The 16641-nt window shown below is 38.1% G+C and overlaps 1 protein-coding gene across 3 annotated transcripts in view; it reads right to left on the reverse strand.

The window, feature by feature from the left end:
* Window positions 1-16641, reverse strand: part of INPP4B (inositol polyphosphate-4-phosphatase type II B) — a 329709-nt gene that overhangs the window by 285574 nt on the left and 27494 nt on the right. For 2 of the 3 annotated variants that reach the window (XM_032768984.2, XM_032768983.1), the window contains exons 1-2: window positions 12573-12787; window positions 10372-10488 (exon numbers count right to left, since the gene is read on the reverse strand). In XM_032768984.2, coding sequence (XP_032624875.1) covers window positions 10372-10488; window positions 12573-12752 — 297 coding nt within the window. In that variant the 5' untranslated portion in view covers window positions 12753-12787. Of the gene's footprint in view, window positions 1-10371; window positions 10489-12572; window positions 12788-16641 lie in introns of those variants that run through there. The other variant, XM_075066288.1, reaches the window with a different exon arrangement.

Raw genomic sequence — 16641 nt, forward strand, 5'->3', positions numbered from 1 at the left:
AGTGATCTCACAGGCAAAATAAAGAAAAAAAATATTGACAGTGAAGATAACTCAGATTCATAAGGCTGCACTCTACCCAGAATAGTTTTGCTGATTAGGATGTCTCAGATGATGCTGGAAAGATGAAGACACTCTTGTCCCTTGCACTACAATGGCACAAGACTTTAAAACAAACAACAAAAAACACTTTTGGAGCCACTTCACTTGGAGCATCATTAACTCCTTCTGAGATACACATTCAGGTTTCTGAAGGGTGAAGAGGGAAACATGCTAGAGAGAATGGCTGCCCTACTCATTACTGCCTCTGGCTCCGTTCACAAGTTTTGGTGGAACCGATACACATATACACTTGACACACAAAAACACAGACAATTTTGTGCTAATAGGGATGAATTCTGCTCTGATGACTTTCTCCCCATCCTCCTTAATAACAGCATTTGTAGACAGAAGGTTAAAGTTTGGATATATAGCCAAAACACAGAGCAATATAGGCAGCTGCATGTAACTGGATTCCATGAGATGCATGAAATACAAGAGAAATCCAGCCTTAATAGGATATAATGCCACAGGTCAAGCCAACTCAATATGCTACATGTGGGTTGTTTTTTTTAAAAAAACTTTCTTTCTGCAGAAGGCACTTGCTCCCTAGAACTGCCAGTTTCCCCTTGCTTGCTAGATTTTGGCCTAACCACACTTCTGTGGTCATGGTGCATGGTCTTGCTCCATTGAGGTCAGCAGAAGTTTAGCCTTTCAATAGGAACAGTCTCAAATATGTTTTATGGTCAGTCTTCTACAGTAATGTAGTTTATTGGACCAACAGGGATATTACAATAAACACTACCGTAGAACTTTGATTTTACAAACACCGATCTTTTGAATGACCAGTTATTCAAACCGTTTTTTCTGGTGGTGGGGGACAGAGGGGAACATGCAAGGGAGTCTGCAGATAAGACTTCAAAATTTAAGTGTAATTCATTAAGTTACAGAAATGCATATCAACAGATAAAAAGCGTCATAAAAATCCTTGCATGTGCTCACTTTGAGATTCGTATGGAAAACTAGGAGTGTGGTCAATCAAAGTCAGTAGAAAAAGCATAAGTCCCAAGACACAATAAAACAAATGCCAAAAAGACTAAATATAAACACATTTATGCAATGCATAATAAGCTGGTTTAACTGCATTCTATTTGGAGGATTCCTTCATAAATTCCCAGAAGGGATGAAATGTTCATGTTTTGTTTTGTTTTCCGCTGTTCAAACAGAATAAAACATGGCTAATACCTGAGTAAAGTAACTTTTATTTTTTGGCATTTCAAGTTTCATGTGGCATGGGAGATTGCTGGGGTTGAGGAATTCCTCTCTAAATCAGACATTTATTCATGACTTAACTTGCCTCTAGTAACTTTAACATTTAATCACCTTAAGTGTATTTTGGACTCCTTATATTGCCTGAAATGAATTCAGCACAAGCATCTAGTTGTACCAATGGTTTTCTGGATCAAAAAATCCACTGTAGGGAAATATTTGTCCCCCTCACATCAACTATACACTTCTGCACTTTGGAGTTAGGGTTTGCTTTAATTAATGTCATCTTTCTCTGACCAGGTTCAAAAAGGGTATAATTAAATATAGTTTAAGAGGGATTCTCATGGACCAGGAAAGACAAGAATATCAGCAACAATTAGCCTATTCCCAGCAAAAACAAAAAAAAAACAAAAAAAAACCACTTCCTCAAGATAGGTGTGATTATAAATACATATTTGTCATTTGAGAATGTTAATAGACATTTAAATATTGACTTTTCATGGTGTATTCTCTATACAGATAAAGATACACATGCCACCTCTTCCATATTTAGCCCGTTGTCCTTACCTTGCAGGGCTCCAAAGCCTCTCGCTGCTTGCAGTCACACTCTCCTCTCATCAGTTGCCACTAATCATTCACTCTAATCATTCACTTCCCACCCCCCTCCTGTTCCGTGACCCAGCCATTAGGTACACTCTTGCTATCACAGCCTCACAAATTAAGTCAGCAATTTTCTACATTGCTTGTAACTATAAACACCTCATTGGTTGCCTCCACTTTTCTAATATACTTTGTATCTGCATTAATACCATTGTGTTACATTGTATATAAGGCCACTAACCACTTAATACATTCTATCTAAGATTGTTAACCATTTTATATAGAAGCTAGCATTTTATTTTGCATTTCTTTTTGGTACGTTTTGCATTCCAACTGTATCTAGAGTTGTTCCTATATAAAGTTGAGTTGCTTATTACTGTACTGTATCCCATTGTGCTGAACCCCACTTACTGTACCCCACTGTTAGAACTCCCTTACATTGTTCAATAAGAAACCGCCCCCCATTGTCTATTGTAAACACCCTATACACCCCATCCCATCGTATTTTATTGTTAAATTCCAACCACTTCCTTTTTCCTTTAATAAAGAAATTAATTGGCACCCCACCTGTGTGGTAATTGCTCCCCAAGATCCCATATACCTGCTGGCAGGGACACACTGAACTATGTATCACTTTCTAGTCACTGTCCATGTGCCACCTGAAAATGGAGCCTACTCCAGTACATGAAATATAAGTAGAACTAACATTATACATCTCACCCTTAATTTTGCTAGGTATTTGGGGAATATAATGCAGAAATGGTTAGAATACAGTGGGTGGGACTGAGAGCTGCTCTTACTATCATTATTGAGCGGTTAATAGCTATGGTGGTGGTCATGTACAGCTAGCTTTATTTATTTTTACATAAACATATTGTTATGATCATTTTAATGTTGTTTTAAAATCACCAAAGGTTAATTATCCAAAGCACTTGAATGACTTAGGAGCCCTAAGTCCCATTGACTTTCAGTCAGACAGACTCCTAAGCGCTTGTTTACATGGGGGGAAAAAAAACATGGAATAACTAGTGCGAAATAGGTAGTGCTGATTAGCTATTCTGCATTAGATCCCCATGGGGATGCACTCTTGGGGCTTATCTAGATGAACAGCAAGTGCACAGCAAGCCAATCTACAGCATTCCAGCATGCCACACACTAAATGTCCAAGTGGAACCTGGTGCTACGCACTAAATGTTCCCTTGTGTTCTTTAATTTGCTCCACTTAGAAACAGGAGTCAGTCAGTGTGCACGAAGGAACATTTAGTGTGCACCAGCAGAGTCCACATGGACACTAAGTGCACTGTAGATTTACACCCCACCTTGCCACACACTAACTGTTTGTCTAGACCAGCCCTTAATAAGAGTGTCCACATGGGAAGTTAATGTTGAATAGTTATAGAACTTTAAATTCAGACCCCTAGGTATTTTACATTAACTTCCCTGGGACTAGACAAGTCCTCAGACACTTTTGAAAGTAAGAGTTAGGTTTCTAAGTCACTTAGGTAATTCTGAAAATATTATCCTAAGTATTTACATCAGATAGATGTCTTTCCCTCCACAAACAGTTCATAAAACAACAACTAAATAGTGAAAGTTTTTTCACTTCTGACTTCCATGATCCATTCTATTCATAGTCAGAAAACAAAACAAAGATCAGTTCCATAATCAGAGCAAGCGTAGAGGATTTCAACCAAGAGCGGCTTACTGAATACTTCTTCTCAGGAAGAGAAAACCCTACATTATACCACAATTGTCATTTGCTAGCTTGACTTTTTAACAACTGTTCACCCACTGGTATACAATTTCAGATGCAAATATATCTGTGGTTGTGAAAAATGTAATTATTTCTGAGAGAGACATAATGGGAAAAAGAACTGCATACTAGTTCGTTTTAATTTACTGTTTTCTACTTTCAGAAATTTATAATCCAATACTTTAGAAGACAACTAGCCTGCATGTTCAAAACGGTCTCAGCTTCTTACTTTTGCAAGAATAAAGCAATAGCTGAATTTCAGACTCTTCCAGCCATTCACGATATGATTGTTTTTATCCTTCAAAGTTTGTGTCTAAAAATACTTTATATTTGATTGTAAATTTTTGGCTTTTCTAACTGAAGAGCTGAGTTCTGAACATATAAATTCTAGTTTTTCCTCTATCTCGTGTGGATTGATGCCCTTCTGTAAAAGCAGGAGATGTCTGAGAAGATAAATACAACAACAACATTTGACCTTTCATGGTGCTAAAGAATTCAGATCATAAATCTCAAAGAAATGGAAAAAATATTTATTAGAAAAATTGTTAAAATTATTTCCTTTAGTCTACAAGTGGGTTTTGGGGAAAAATGGAAAATGGAAACACCGTTATGAAGAATAAAAGATAACATATGATGCTAGAACAAAAAGTAGCATTTAACTGGATACCTACAATTGCTTCTTTTTGGTTTCACACATGTGCTTTGGCTGTGAATACAGAAGGTAATAGCAACACATTTTCTCTGTAAACAGGCCATTTTTAAAAGAGAAGTTGTATGTCTTAACTCCTCAGGGACCCGTTGCGATTTGACAAATATAAAAAACAACAAGAATGAACTGGACAAGACCTTGACCCTTCAAAAGAACTGAGGGACCACAATGTCCACTGGGACTTTGAAGCATTCAGCACATCAACAAGGGAGCTCAGCAACTTGAAGGACTGAACTTCAGGTAATTAGACTCCCATCAAAGGAGTCCAAAAGAAAAAAAAATGGAATTTTCTTTAGGAAAAAACATTTCTTTAACCCTTTTCTCCTCCTTTCACCAATGGACATTGTCTCTCATTTATCACAGCCTGTGGCCTGGGACCATTTGGGGTCTGATCCAAAGCTCATTGAAGTCAATAGAAATACTCTGACCTTGCAATTTAAAAAACAAAAAAAACAAAAACACTTTTCTGTGAATGTGTGTTCACAAAAGTGAGGAACGAATAGCAATTGCTAAAGGCAGGCATAGTTCAGGCAGGTGATGTGCAAGCTTTCACATACATCTCTGCTAATGTGTTTCAAATCCTGATCTGTAGCATCTCTGGTATTCCAGCCTTGGGCCTCCTTAGCAGAGATAGCAAATTATGCCAAAGTGTGTGGTGTTTTTGTGATATAGATCAAAGCCCATTAGGGAACATGGAACACAGTCAGTTTGGATTTGACTCCGAAATGGACTTATCTTAAAATACCTCTTATACCATAGAAGTTCTTCATTTCCAACTACCCCAATGCAATTCATTATTAAAAGGGACATTTGCAATGGCAAGAAATTAAAAATAAAAACAAATGAATGACAACTTCTTGTGTCTTTTAATTCAAATTGTGACTATTTATTGGGAGATTGAGACATGAAGAGCCACAATGAGAAAGAAAAGCTAAAGGCAAATAATTTTTTTGCCTAAACATACTGATATTGCCCTTTTAAAATATGTTTTACAATCAGAAACATATTTTTCCCAGTTTCCCATTAAAGTTGCTTAATAATTTGATTTATTTTTATTTGTTGCTGTAAATAATAAATGGAGATGTTGAGATAAAAGAAATGAGAGATCCATGTCCTATTTGCCTTGTATGCCTCCTGTTTCTTATTGCTCTGGGAATGCAACTTTAGGATGGCTGTTTGTATTTTACAAGCCTCTCATTAATTCCAGTTGTTGAGTCTATCCAAAAAGGGTTATTTCAGCATTCCATCATTTAATTACTGCACAAAATTCATAGGTTCACTTAGATTTAATCCTGGAATACATAAAGTTCCTCCTTTTGAAGTTTTACATAGATTTTATACTTCCAAATGTTTTTAAAGAATAAGAAGAGTGTGACCTCACCACATGTACATTTTACAAATAAATGAATATGAGACTTGGAAACAAGGCTATGTAAATATTAAGAGACAACTGTGGGCTAGAATATTCTGTTCCTCCCCTTCTCTGGGCCTGGAACTCTACACAAGAATTCCTTTGCAGAGATCCCACAGCATCCTGTTGAACGATGATCATAAACACCATTGGATCTCCATTGCTGGTAGATCCCTTGGATCCACAGAAGGCCAGGCCTAGTATACATGTGCCCACTGATTTCCAATGGGCCTCCAGAAGTATGGTTCCAGTTCAGACATGCTGTCAGGGTCTACCTGTTGAATTGCAGTCCCCAAGTTCCTTGACTTTGTATAACTTTTTCCAGGTAACTTCTGCAGTACCAGAGGTGGGATGAGAGGCATCCCTTCTGGCCTCAGACCTCTTCCTCTCAATCTCCTCCTGCACACGGACCCTGGGTGAGTGGCCTCTGCAGGGGCCAGAGACTGGAGCTCCTGAGCCTCCCATTCATGGGGAGAAGTTCAGATTCAGATCCATGTGTTGAAGGTCCCCTCCACATGCAGGTCAGGAGGATATCTCCTGGCCCCATAACATGTCATACTTATTCTCCATAGCACTTTTCTTCCAAGTCTCTCATAGCATTTTAAAAACAAGGTAAGTAGATGTGATTTCACCCATTACACAGATGAGAAGTTTGTGGAAATGAAAGGTTAAGTCACTTGCATAAAATCACACCAGTGAAGCATCCCAGCAGCAGAGCTAGGAATAGAAGAACCCCCTTATAAAAGGTCTGGGACAGTAACTACAGAATCAACACAGTATTTTTAATTTTGACATGAGTAGGAGTCCTGACCCAGTCTAATAACTAGACATGCTGTCTTCCCAGCTGTAATTTACATTAATGTGTTTCACACCTTCTATTTTCTGCAGCTCTGCTGGGCATATGATAGTATTATTTGACTAGTGCTATACAGTATTTCTGAAAAGAATGAATCCCTTTCAGCATTAAAATTTACTAGACCAACTTGTGCAAACATGGACACGCTATCCTGAAATCCATTTAAAAACCTTTGCTAAAGTTAAGAATTGTATGCCTATATTAAAAGGGAAAACCCAGTATTTTAAACACTGCATATTACGCCTTTCTAGTACAATGATCTATAGAACAGCTGCAACCCAAACATTAAGACAAAACTCAACTATCAAATCTTAAAGACAGTCTGACTTAAGTCAGTGAAACATAAATAAACTGGCTTATGGCAATACGGTAAGAAAATCTTTGTGATGTGGAAACAGATGTCACTGTACATTTTTCAGAATGTGGCAGCAGCCAGTGCCTTGAATGCATGGCTTCGCTTGCTAAATTTAAAATTACAGCTTTTGAATTTCAGTGTGAACCTGAACACATTGCATTAACTTCTTTATTCCAGCTACATCTTCAAAGTAAAGTAGAAATAGCATTATTTTTATTGAAATTTCCATTTGTATGAAAGCCTTCATTAACAAAACATTCTTCCTAACCTAGGCCTTTTGAACAACAAAGGTTCTGTTTCATTATATCAAAAAGTTATGATTATAGAAAATGTCACACAGCCAAGATGCAATTGGGGCCAACATAATAGACAGATGCACAAAAAAAATGTACAAAAGTGTGGCTAGAACACTCAGCATGTCAAGTACAATAAACGTGGTACCAGCTGCACAGTACTTAAATATAATTAAGCTGCACTTGTTATATAAATGCAAGTTAAATGACAGGCCAGAGAGAAGTTAACTGTCTGCTTTCTGATTCAGGAACACAGACTTTGCAGGGATAATCCCCGATTTTTTTTGAGTCAACTGTTCAAAAAGAACAGGAGTACTTGTGGCACCTTAGAGACGAACAAATTTATTTGCACAGCTAAAGCTTATGCTGAAATAAATGTGTTAGTCTCTAAGGTGCCACAAGTACTCCTGTTCTTTTTGCAGATACAGACTAACGCAGCTGCTACTCTGAAACCTGTTCAAAAAGGGCAACTATAACAGCACAATCCCAGGGCCAAAACATTCTGATATTCTCACTATGGGAGCACCCTCTGTCGTCAATGTGACTACTTATGTGAACAAACTTTGACTGGCAGTTTTTGAATTATGCTAGAAACCAAGAGAGTTTGAAAATGAGAGCCAGCATCTATTTTGATAGAATAGATGGTTGAGCAAAATAACTGAAAATTCTCCCATCCATTTAGCTCTGAAAGTTAAATCCCAAAACTTAAACTTTAATACGTGCCAAATTTCTCTTATTTTAACTATTTCAGCCTCAACTGAAGTAGAGGAGAAACAACAAAAGAATAAACTAAAATGGTGCAGGATTGCAGTTTTGGTTTTTGTTCTTCCAACTATATGGTCTGAAAATCAACTTTGTTCATTGATGGATGCAAACATGATCACCTCTGTTTTGTGCCAGGTAGAAGTAGAGACAAATCACTAATTTTTTTTCTAGCTTACTTACCAGCATGTATGTACGTTTCCAGTCATTCTGGACCTTAAGATACATGTGGGCAGTCCACACTATGAAAATTTAGATATGATACATCTCACAATTTACTTAATTTTTGTAATGTTGAGCCCCAGTTGTAATAATGTAGGTTACAACTGCTACATATATTCGTAACACAACGTTTTTAAAATAGCAATTTAGTAGGAATGAAATGTGGTTCTACAGGAATGTCATATGGTCTATGAAATTAAATATCTATGGAATTTAAGAAAGAGAAAGAATTTCTCTGAACCATCCTGTAGAATTCGACAGCACAGAGAAATTTTGAATTCTATGGACTTATTTTAAAAAACATGGACTAGTTATCAAGTGATGTTAATTATATGGGCTAGATGTTGCACTCTGCCTTGCATAAAGGGTAAGCATATAGCTGCATCACTCAAGGAGCGGTGCAGGAAAAGCACTGTGTCCATACCAGCAGCAGATTATTACTACCCACCATACTGACTCAGCCACTCTGTCTAGTGCGCTGATGAGAAGGAGACATAGTCAAGGCTCTACCAGCCAATCCTCATCCCTCGCTGTCCACTTCTCACTAACATCTTCAGACAGAATGATGGTGGTACTGATTGGGAAATAGCAAGAACACCATTTACTCCCCTTTACGCAGTGCTTAATCTGCAATGAAAGAGGAGCTGGAGCTCAAGCTATTTTTTTTTTTTTAAAACATTCGTAACTGATGCAGCAAGCCCAGATTTCTGTGCACAATCTGTAGAAAACCCTTTAGCTGTTTTTATGTTAAATTAATACTTCAATTTTATAAATCATTATATTGGTTCAATATCTTTAATATATTAGAAATAACTTTAGAACATAAGAACAGCCATACTGGAACAGACCAAAGGTCCATCTAGCCCAGTATCCTGTCTTCTGACAGTGACGCTTCAGAGGGAGTGAACAGAACAGGTAATCATCAAGTGATCCATCCCCTGTCACCCATTCCCAGCTTCTGGCAAACAGAGGCTAGGGACACCATCCCTGCCCATCCTAGCTAATAACCACTGATGGACCTATCCTTCATACACTTACTAGTTCTTTTTTGAACTCTGTAATCCCTGAACCTTGATCAATGAAATCTATACAGATACAAAAAATTTCAAACACCATTCTTAAAATACAGCCCACATTCAAAAGAAAACAAATCTTTAGGGGCCAAAACTCTTCCCAGATATTCTGTTGGATCTCCACCTGCCTAACTGAATTTACATGTGTACAAACAACGAACATCACCCCCTTTCTTTTTAAGGGAAAACCTATGCACATGAGTACTTCATTCATGTGAGTGAGTATCTCCTGTGGCACCATCAGGATACAGTTAAGTTGTATTTTCTACCTGAGGACTCTAGATAATGAGCTTGGGTACTGTTGTTACTATATATCAGCTTGTATAACCCTTACTCATATTAGTGATTAATTACTTACATAAGCAGTTCCACTGATTTCAACAGTCTATTCATGCAAGTAACTGCTCACAACATAAAGGGTTCTCAATCTGGTCCCATAGGATTTAATTCAGATTTTCCTGTGTCACACAGTATGTCTTGTACCCTTCACTATTGATCACTATGGTAGTGCTGGAGGAGATACAGATATCAATATGCAAAACATTAAACCAAAATGTGATTATCCATTACCTTTCTTAAACCTCAAATAACAGGCTTTACTATTGTTTTATGTTTTACATGACTAGTATTGTATGATCAGTAACATATTTCTGGCAAGATTATTTACAGTCTTATTATCTCAATCTATTCCATATGTTCTCTACCAGCAATAAAAAAGGCATACAATAGTAACCTTTTCTTCCCCAGAAATACCTATACAGTTTCATAGAACAAGTTAAATAACAGTACACAGTCCATCTGAAGGGAGGCGGGGAACATTCCTGTCAATTTCTCTCCACTTTTCTAACCATCATGAAAAATATGTAAGTATATTTTTAGAAATAAAGCAAAAGCAACTCTGAGTAATCAACATATATAGTGTTCAGTTTCCAATGTTACTAAAAGAGGGGGAGGGGGCGGGGAGAGAAGCAGCAAACATTATGGGGAAAAGTCTGAATAATATTTATGCAAGAAAAGGAGCTAGATACTTACCGTGTCCTGAGATTTATCTTTGACATCATAGACGGTTAGTTTTATTTTAGTTTCCTCATAGATAGGATATTCCGGTGGGAATGTCACACCAGTCAAAAACAGTGGGTCTCTTGTTCCCTGTACAGCACAAGTAAACAGCTCAGATTCAGTAAGGTAGCAGCTGTGTACTGTTCAGTATGTAATTATGGACGAGTGTGCAGAAACTATGGAGTTCTAAAGGAAATATATCTGCTACAGTAAAGAGAAACTTGAACTACCAAATGCTACCAAAGTCAGCAACATAAAACGTAATGGTATAAAAACTTAATCATACTGAAAAAGAGGTGCTTCTGGGATACGCAAATGTTGACAAATGCCCTCATGTGGCCCTGTCACCATACATCAGTACTCTTAAAAGTGCTCAGTGATAAACAATTCATTTTAAAGCAAGATGTTTTATAAAAGCGTTTCCTTAAGGCTAATGGTTACTACTATGGACACAGATATAATTTGTGCAAACAACTGAAGATGTTGATTGATTAAATCACCCAAAAGAAAAGGCTCACAATAACATCAACACAATTTTTAAAAAATTGATCAGCTTAATTATCATGCTGACAATTAACTCAATTTCTTAACCAATGATTATCTTCTAAAGTTAAAAATGTAAGCATTGATTTTTTGCAGGTTCAACTCCAAACTTACCACAGACTGATTTATAAAATAACTCTATACCTATATAAGTAGACCTTCTGTTGCTAAATATCCAGTTCAAAATGTATAGTAAAAAATATGCAATCCCTTAAACATTTTTAGGCTACAGACTTTGGATATTACATTATCTTCTTGTAAAAAATAATACAACAGTAGTGTATGATGGAATCCAGAAAACTGGTACTTTTCTCATTAGCTCTAGCAATTTCAAAAAACGCTGCACTAGCAACTTTAGTAAGTTCTAACATACGAAAACTCTGAAACATACCATATGAAACCACTGTTGTCATTTCTTTGACATAAACATATATAGAAAGTTTTTATCAAAAACAAACTTTAAATGCATTTTGAAAATTAAAGATATCTTTAAAATTTCCTAATAATTGAGAGGAAGTTTTTAGCATAACTCACATAACATTTGTCTGGCGTACCTTCCATTTTAACGAAATCCACCAACTACCAAAAAGGAAGTGTCCTAATCACAGACACCTAGAGCGTGAATATGACAAATTCAGAGCTCTGTTCAGAATCTGGGTCATCTTCATAATAGAAAATGAGTCTACTTCTGTCTGAATCATCTATTCCATCTACAACAATACATAAAGCTAGACAGTCTGCACTGAACCATCTTGATCTGTTTCAGGCTATTTGAGTGATGCAGTTTCAGGATGGCTGATAGTTCAAATCATGACAACTGAATTAGCAGTCAGCTGGAATCTGAAGATCACAAAGTGTTTACGAAACATTCCTATGGCTTAGATTTATCAAACAGCTCAGTTTATCTCTTAAAGTAATTCTGAATTTGTATTTGGGGGGGACACTTTCTTGCTTTTAATAATCTTCTCCAATATTGTACATGAAAAGTTATGTTTATGCTACATAGTTTCACTTACGTAATTATATAGTAAACATAAACTTTACTGTTTATGAAACTGAAATTTCAGGAGGGGGTGGGATACAAGCACTAGCAGAGCAATCATGCAACATTTGCTACAAAATGTAAAGCAGATTATTATTAAATCTATACATACCTCTCCTTTTCCGATCAAAAAACAAATACACACTTTTAAACCTGCAAAAACGTCAAGTTTCCAATTGAGGGGAGAATAAAACAAAAATGAAAAGATAACACTACATAATATGTACTACATTCTTCTGTGATTAAAACATTTGCACTCATATTTTAGCTTATTTTTTTCTAGATTTGTTTCTTAATGAGAGCAAATATTCTCCAGCTCACTCTAAAGCTATGTCTGAAGAGCCAGACTATTCTTTATGTCTCCTGTTGGCAAAATAGACCTTTCGTGAACAGGCAAGTTCATTTCCCACTGTTTATCCTGGTTATGTGCCAAGAGTTGCAGCACATTCTCAGGTATGCCTTGCTAATATCTACAGTGAAGCTTGCCTACTAAAGACTGTGCACTAACTTGTTTCAGCTGTTCATTCATTTTCTAAGGAAATAATATGAAATTTAGTAAGGAATGGTAATGTAATAAAAGGAAGCTCACCTCCACAATTTCAGTGCTTGAGTATCTCGTCAAAGTCTGTTGTGCTGGATGTACTACTGAGATCTGTACAAATGTATTCAGCTTCCGATCACGGGCAGTAGCCACTAGATCCTTGCATGCTGGAAATGGCACAAGAGAAAAAAAACCTCTAAAAATAAATCTGAGAGAAAACTCTGACATGGGACAAAGCAGACTAACCTACAACTCTGGATTAAACCTCTGAAAGACTTGAGCTGATTTAGCAGAGGAAGTCCCTTGGAAGTAGTTTACAGAAATAGGAAGTCACGTGCTGCAGAGCTGAATTGAGATTTAATTTCCACTAACCACATTTGCAGCTTCTGCGGGACTTCCTTGCCAGAGGCTCATCAGCTCTTTTATATGAACACATGCGCACGCACAGGCACACTCTGTCACACTGGATAACTTAAAAGTTACAACGTCATCTTTCAGCTAATTTGCCATGAAATCTCTCTCAGGCAGCCTTACTTGGTCACCTTTTGTCTAACAAACTTTACGGTATTTCACTGTTTCAGGAAAATGCTAAACCAATTAAAATTTGTCACTGATTACACTGGTTTAGATGTTCTAACAGCACATTATCAATGTCTTATTAGTATTAATCACAGGGTAAAAATCTATATTTTTAAAAGCAACAATAAAAATCAACTGTTTGTCAGTGACTGACAGATATAAAAAGGAAGAATAATTGCACTCTGGCTATAACACACTATTAAAACTCATTTTACTGGATAAATACAGAGGAATTCAGTTTTTAATTAATAATGAGTTTTTAGTTTGAGTTGAAAACTATGCAATTAGTGCTTCACAAAGCCATGCAAGTGAGTGAGTTTACTTTCCAGTCTCTCATGTCTTCTAACAGAAACAGCAGAAAGGGCTGCAAAAGCAGTGGCTTTCACTTCCTTCAGTGGTGAGGAGCAGGAGCACAGCTAAGCTGCTCTGCAGCAACCACCATTGCCAATGGGGACATGAACTGGCTCCAGAACTGGATGGAACCTATCCAGCTCTCTTCAGTTAAGAAAGGTTCCTACAACGTGGGTTGTGATGGGATTTATAGATTTTTCAGTCCTCCAGTGGTACCCTAGAAACCCTGCTAAGCCAGGCAGAAGTTAATTCCAACCACAGGCTCAGGGTGTTTTCAGGGAGTTACTACCAGCTTGGAACTCATTTAAATGAAGCTGACCTTCAGGCTCAGCACCTTAAAGATGAGCTGGGTTACCCACAGAGCAGGCAAACAAGCTAGCTACCTGGCTCTGATGAGAAGGCAAAATGGGGAGTTCTGGAGAAACAAAAACATACCTAATTTGGTTTGTATTTTTCTGCTGTGTGTTTGGAGTTTATTGTGTTTGGAATACCTTGTAGACAACATAAAAGGAAAGCAGCCAGAAACTTTCATCATTTTTGTATTATGGTTAGATCAGAACCTGGAAATAATAAAACATAGGCCCCAGAGAGTAAATTTGAGGTTTCTGTTTAAATTTGGATTGCCAGTGAAATCTATTGCTAGACACTCTCACGCTGATCCTACCACATCTTAGTACGGAAAGTACGTACACGGACAACTTCTCTACATGACGAAGACCTCACGAAATGGCTGATATAACAGCAAAAGAGCCAAAGAGCAACTCAGCAGCAACTTCTGGAGCCACTGCTTTAAAAGATCACCAATTCCCTGACATGTCTATAACTACCAGCACCACCCTATTGGAGGCCTACTTCACTATGTTTGAAGGTTATCACATCCCAGTTGGCCAGATAGACATGGCCTACCTGAATTGCACCCTTCTTGAAGGAGGAAGTAAAGCAGTTTACAAGGCCCTGAACAACAAATCTGCCAAGGACTATAAGTAGCTGAAGCTGGCAATGCAAATTCCAGTCACAATCATTCCTCGCAAGGTCCTGATCTCAAGCCACCACCCAATCCCTAAAGGGCAAGTCCATCCTGTGACACTGATCTGTGAATAGCTCAGAAAATCTACTGTTCTAGGAAAATACCTGGACATCCTTCCAGGGAATGTGCAAGACTGGATCATCAGCATAAGCTGGCACTGTGTCAGAAGCATTCCAGGCAATGAACAATCTGCTTTGACTTGAATTTACAAGTCACTTCAACCCAGATATCAATCCTGAAAGGAGGGTCCAGCCCCTAGAAATATGATGAGCCATCAGAGATGATGGGGAAAAAAAAAAACTAGGCTATCAGAGGAGACAGATGAAAATGGACACACTCCGAGAGATTTCAGAATCCTCCAAGGGAACCTTCCGTCAGCCAATTACAAAAGTAACTCTCAGATTACAGAGACCAAAGAGATCCATCTGACTAACTGTTCATTTGAGTTGTGGGATTGTATGGGATAGTGGGCAGAGGCTTTTGTTACCTGATCATTGGGCGGGGGGAAAAAAGATGACATCAAGTCTACGTCGGCCCAGTGAAGATTTGGTAGTCTCAGAAGTAACTCATGTCTGAGTTAGTAGACTCTGGCTGTGCCCAAACACCATCCTGGTACAGATTCTGTGCAGATCACCTGTGTCCGTGTCCATGTAGTCTTATCTCTACAAGCACCCTGATCAGAGCAGTGAAGGTTAGGGCTGAGATGGCTAACAAGGTACCTCGGATGATCATCAGGAGGCTTTCAAATACTGATGAGGCTGAACCAGGTTATAGCAAAGTTGGGAAATAGTCATTGAAGATTTGGGGTAACATTTTCAACTGTGCCTAAGTCTCATTGAAAGTCAGTGGATTTGGGGCTCTTAAGTGCCTAAGTCACTTGTGGAAATGGGATGCAGACTCCTAAGTCACTTAGGCACTGTTGAAAAGTTTACCCTTGACAAGACTCCCTCAAAATTTACGACTCCCATTCTTGATCCCAGAAAAGTCAGAGATGCAAAGTAGGCAGGTATATTCTAAGGTCTTTTTGTGAAATCCCTCAAGAATGCTGAAACTAGCCATGGTGTTATATCTTTACCAGATCTCACCTCAGACCTCTTGTCAGGATCTTATAACCTGATGTAGGAACAACATGAGAAGGTCTATCCACAGCTAACTATAGTGGGGCCATCACCTGGAAGTCCCAAATTTTGCAATTTCCACACTTTGAAGTGTAAAGGCATTTGCTGTGTTAGATAGATTCAGACTGCAGACAAGCTAGTACACCGCCAGGGCTCAGCACCAATAGATACCCAACCAGAGATCCTGCTACTAGCTCTTCCTCTGTCTTGTTCAGACTACCTAGGAAGAGACAACACGTAGTAATGTGCACAAGCCAAATGGCTTGTGGTTGACAAGACAATCAGTTTCTGCGCCTCCTGTTCAGAATGCCAACATGTGGCCGCGAAGGGAAATTTCAGGTCCCTCCTAGTGCCCTCTGAGCAGAGAGGGATAAACATTTTTGAACTATTAGGGGACACCAATTCACCCCAATGGTAGTCACTTACACCATTCACTATCCTGAGGCCATACCACTGAGGTGAGCACCTATTCAGATTATTGCCAAAGAATTCTATAGAGGACTTCTCTTGAGATCTGCTATCCCATGAAGATCTCACTGACGGCACTAACCTATGCCTCGTCTAATACTAGAAGCTTGGGATCTCATTCAAATGTGTCACTTTGAACCTTAGCGTATCACCCAACCACCCACACAAATGGTCTGGTTGTGAAACTTTGTGAAGTTAATACAAGAGACTAGGAGACGCTCACTTCATCCTGTTTACAATATGGAAAATTCAACAGATGTCTACTGCTTTCTTGCCCTTAGAATTGTTGCATTGGCTCTATCCTTGGGAAATCCAATATCTTGTTGGCTGCTCTCTCTAAGCTTCTTCACATTCTTTTGATATACAGAAATACAGTATGGTTCAGGAAACTAACACCAGTCTACTGCAGAGAACGCAAAAGTATACATAAATGTAGCCATTTAATATAACTGAAATCTTCTATAGAAAAAAGTTTGTATAAAACAACCCTAACGTCCTGAAGGAGTGTATTCTTAATCAGATGTGTAATATACAACATGGACGGGGGTAGATGGGATGAACATAGTTTCCCCTT

This window comes from Chelonoidis abingdonii, chromosome 5 (genome assembly GCF_003597395.2).
Source record: "Chelonoidis abingdonii isolate Lonesome George chromosome 5, CheloAbing_2.0, whole genome shotgun sequence".
Taxonomy (NCBI): domain Eukaryota; kingdom Metazoa; phylum Chordata; order Testudines; family Testudinidae; genus Chelonoidis; species Chelonoidis abingdonii.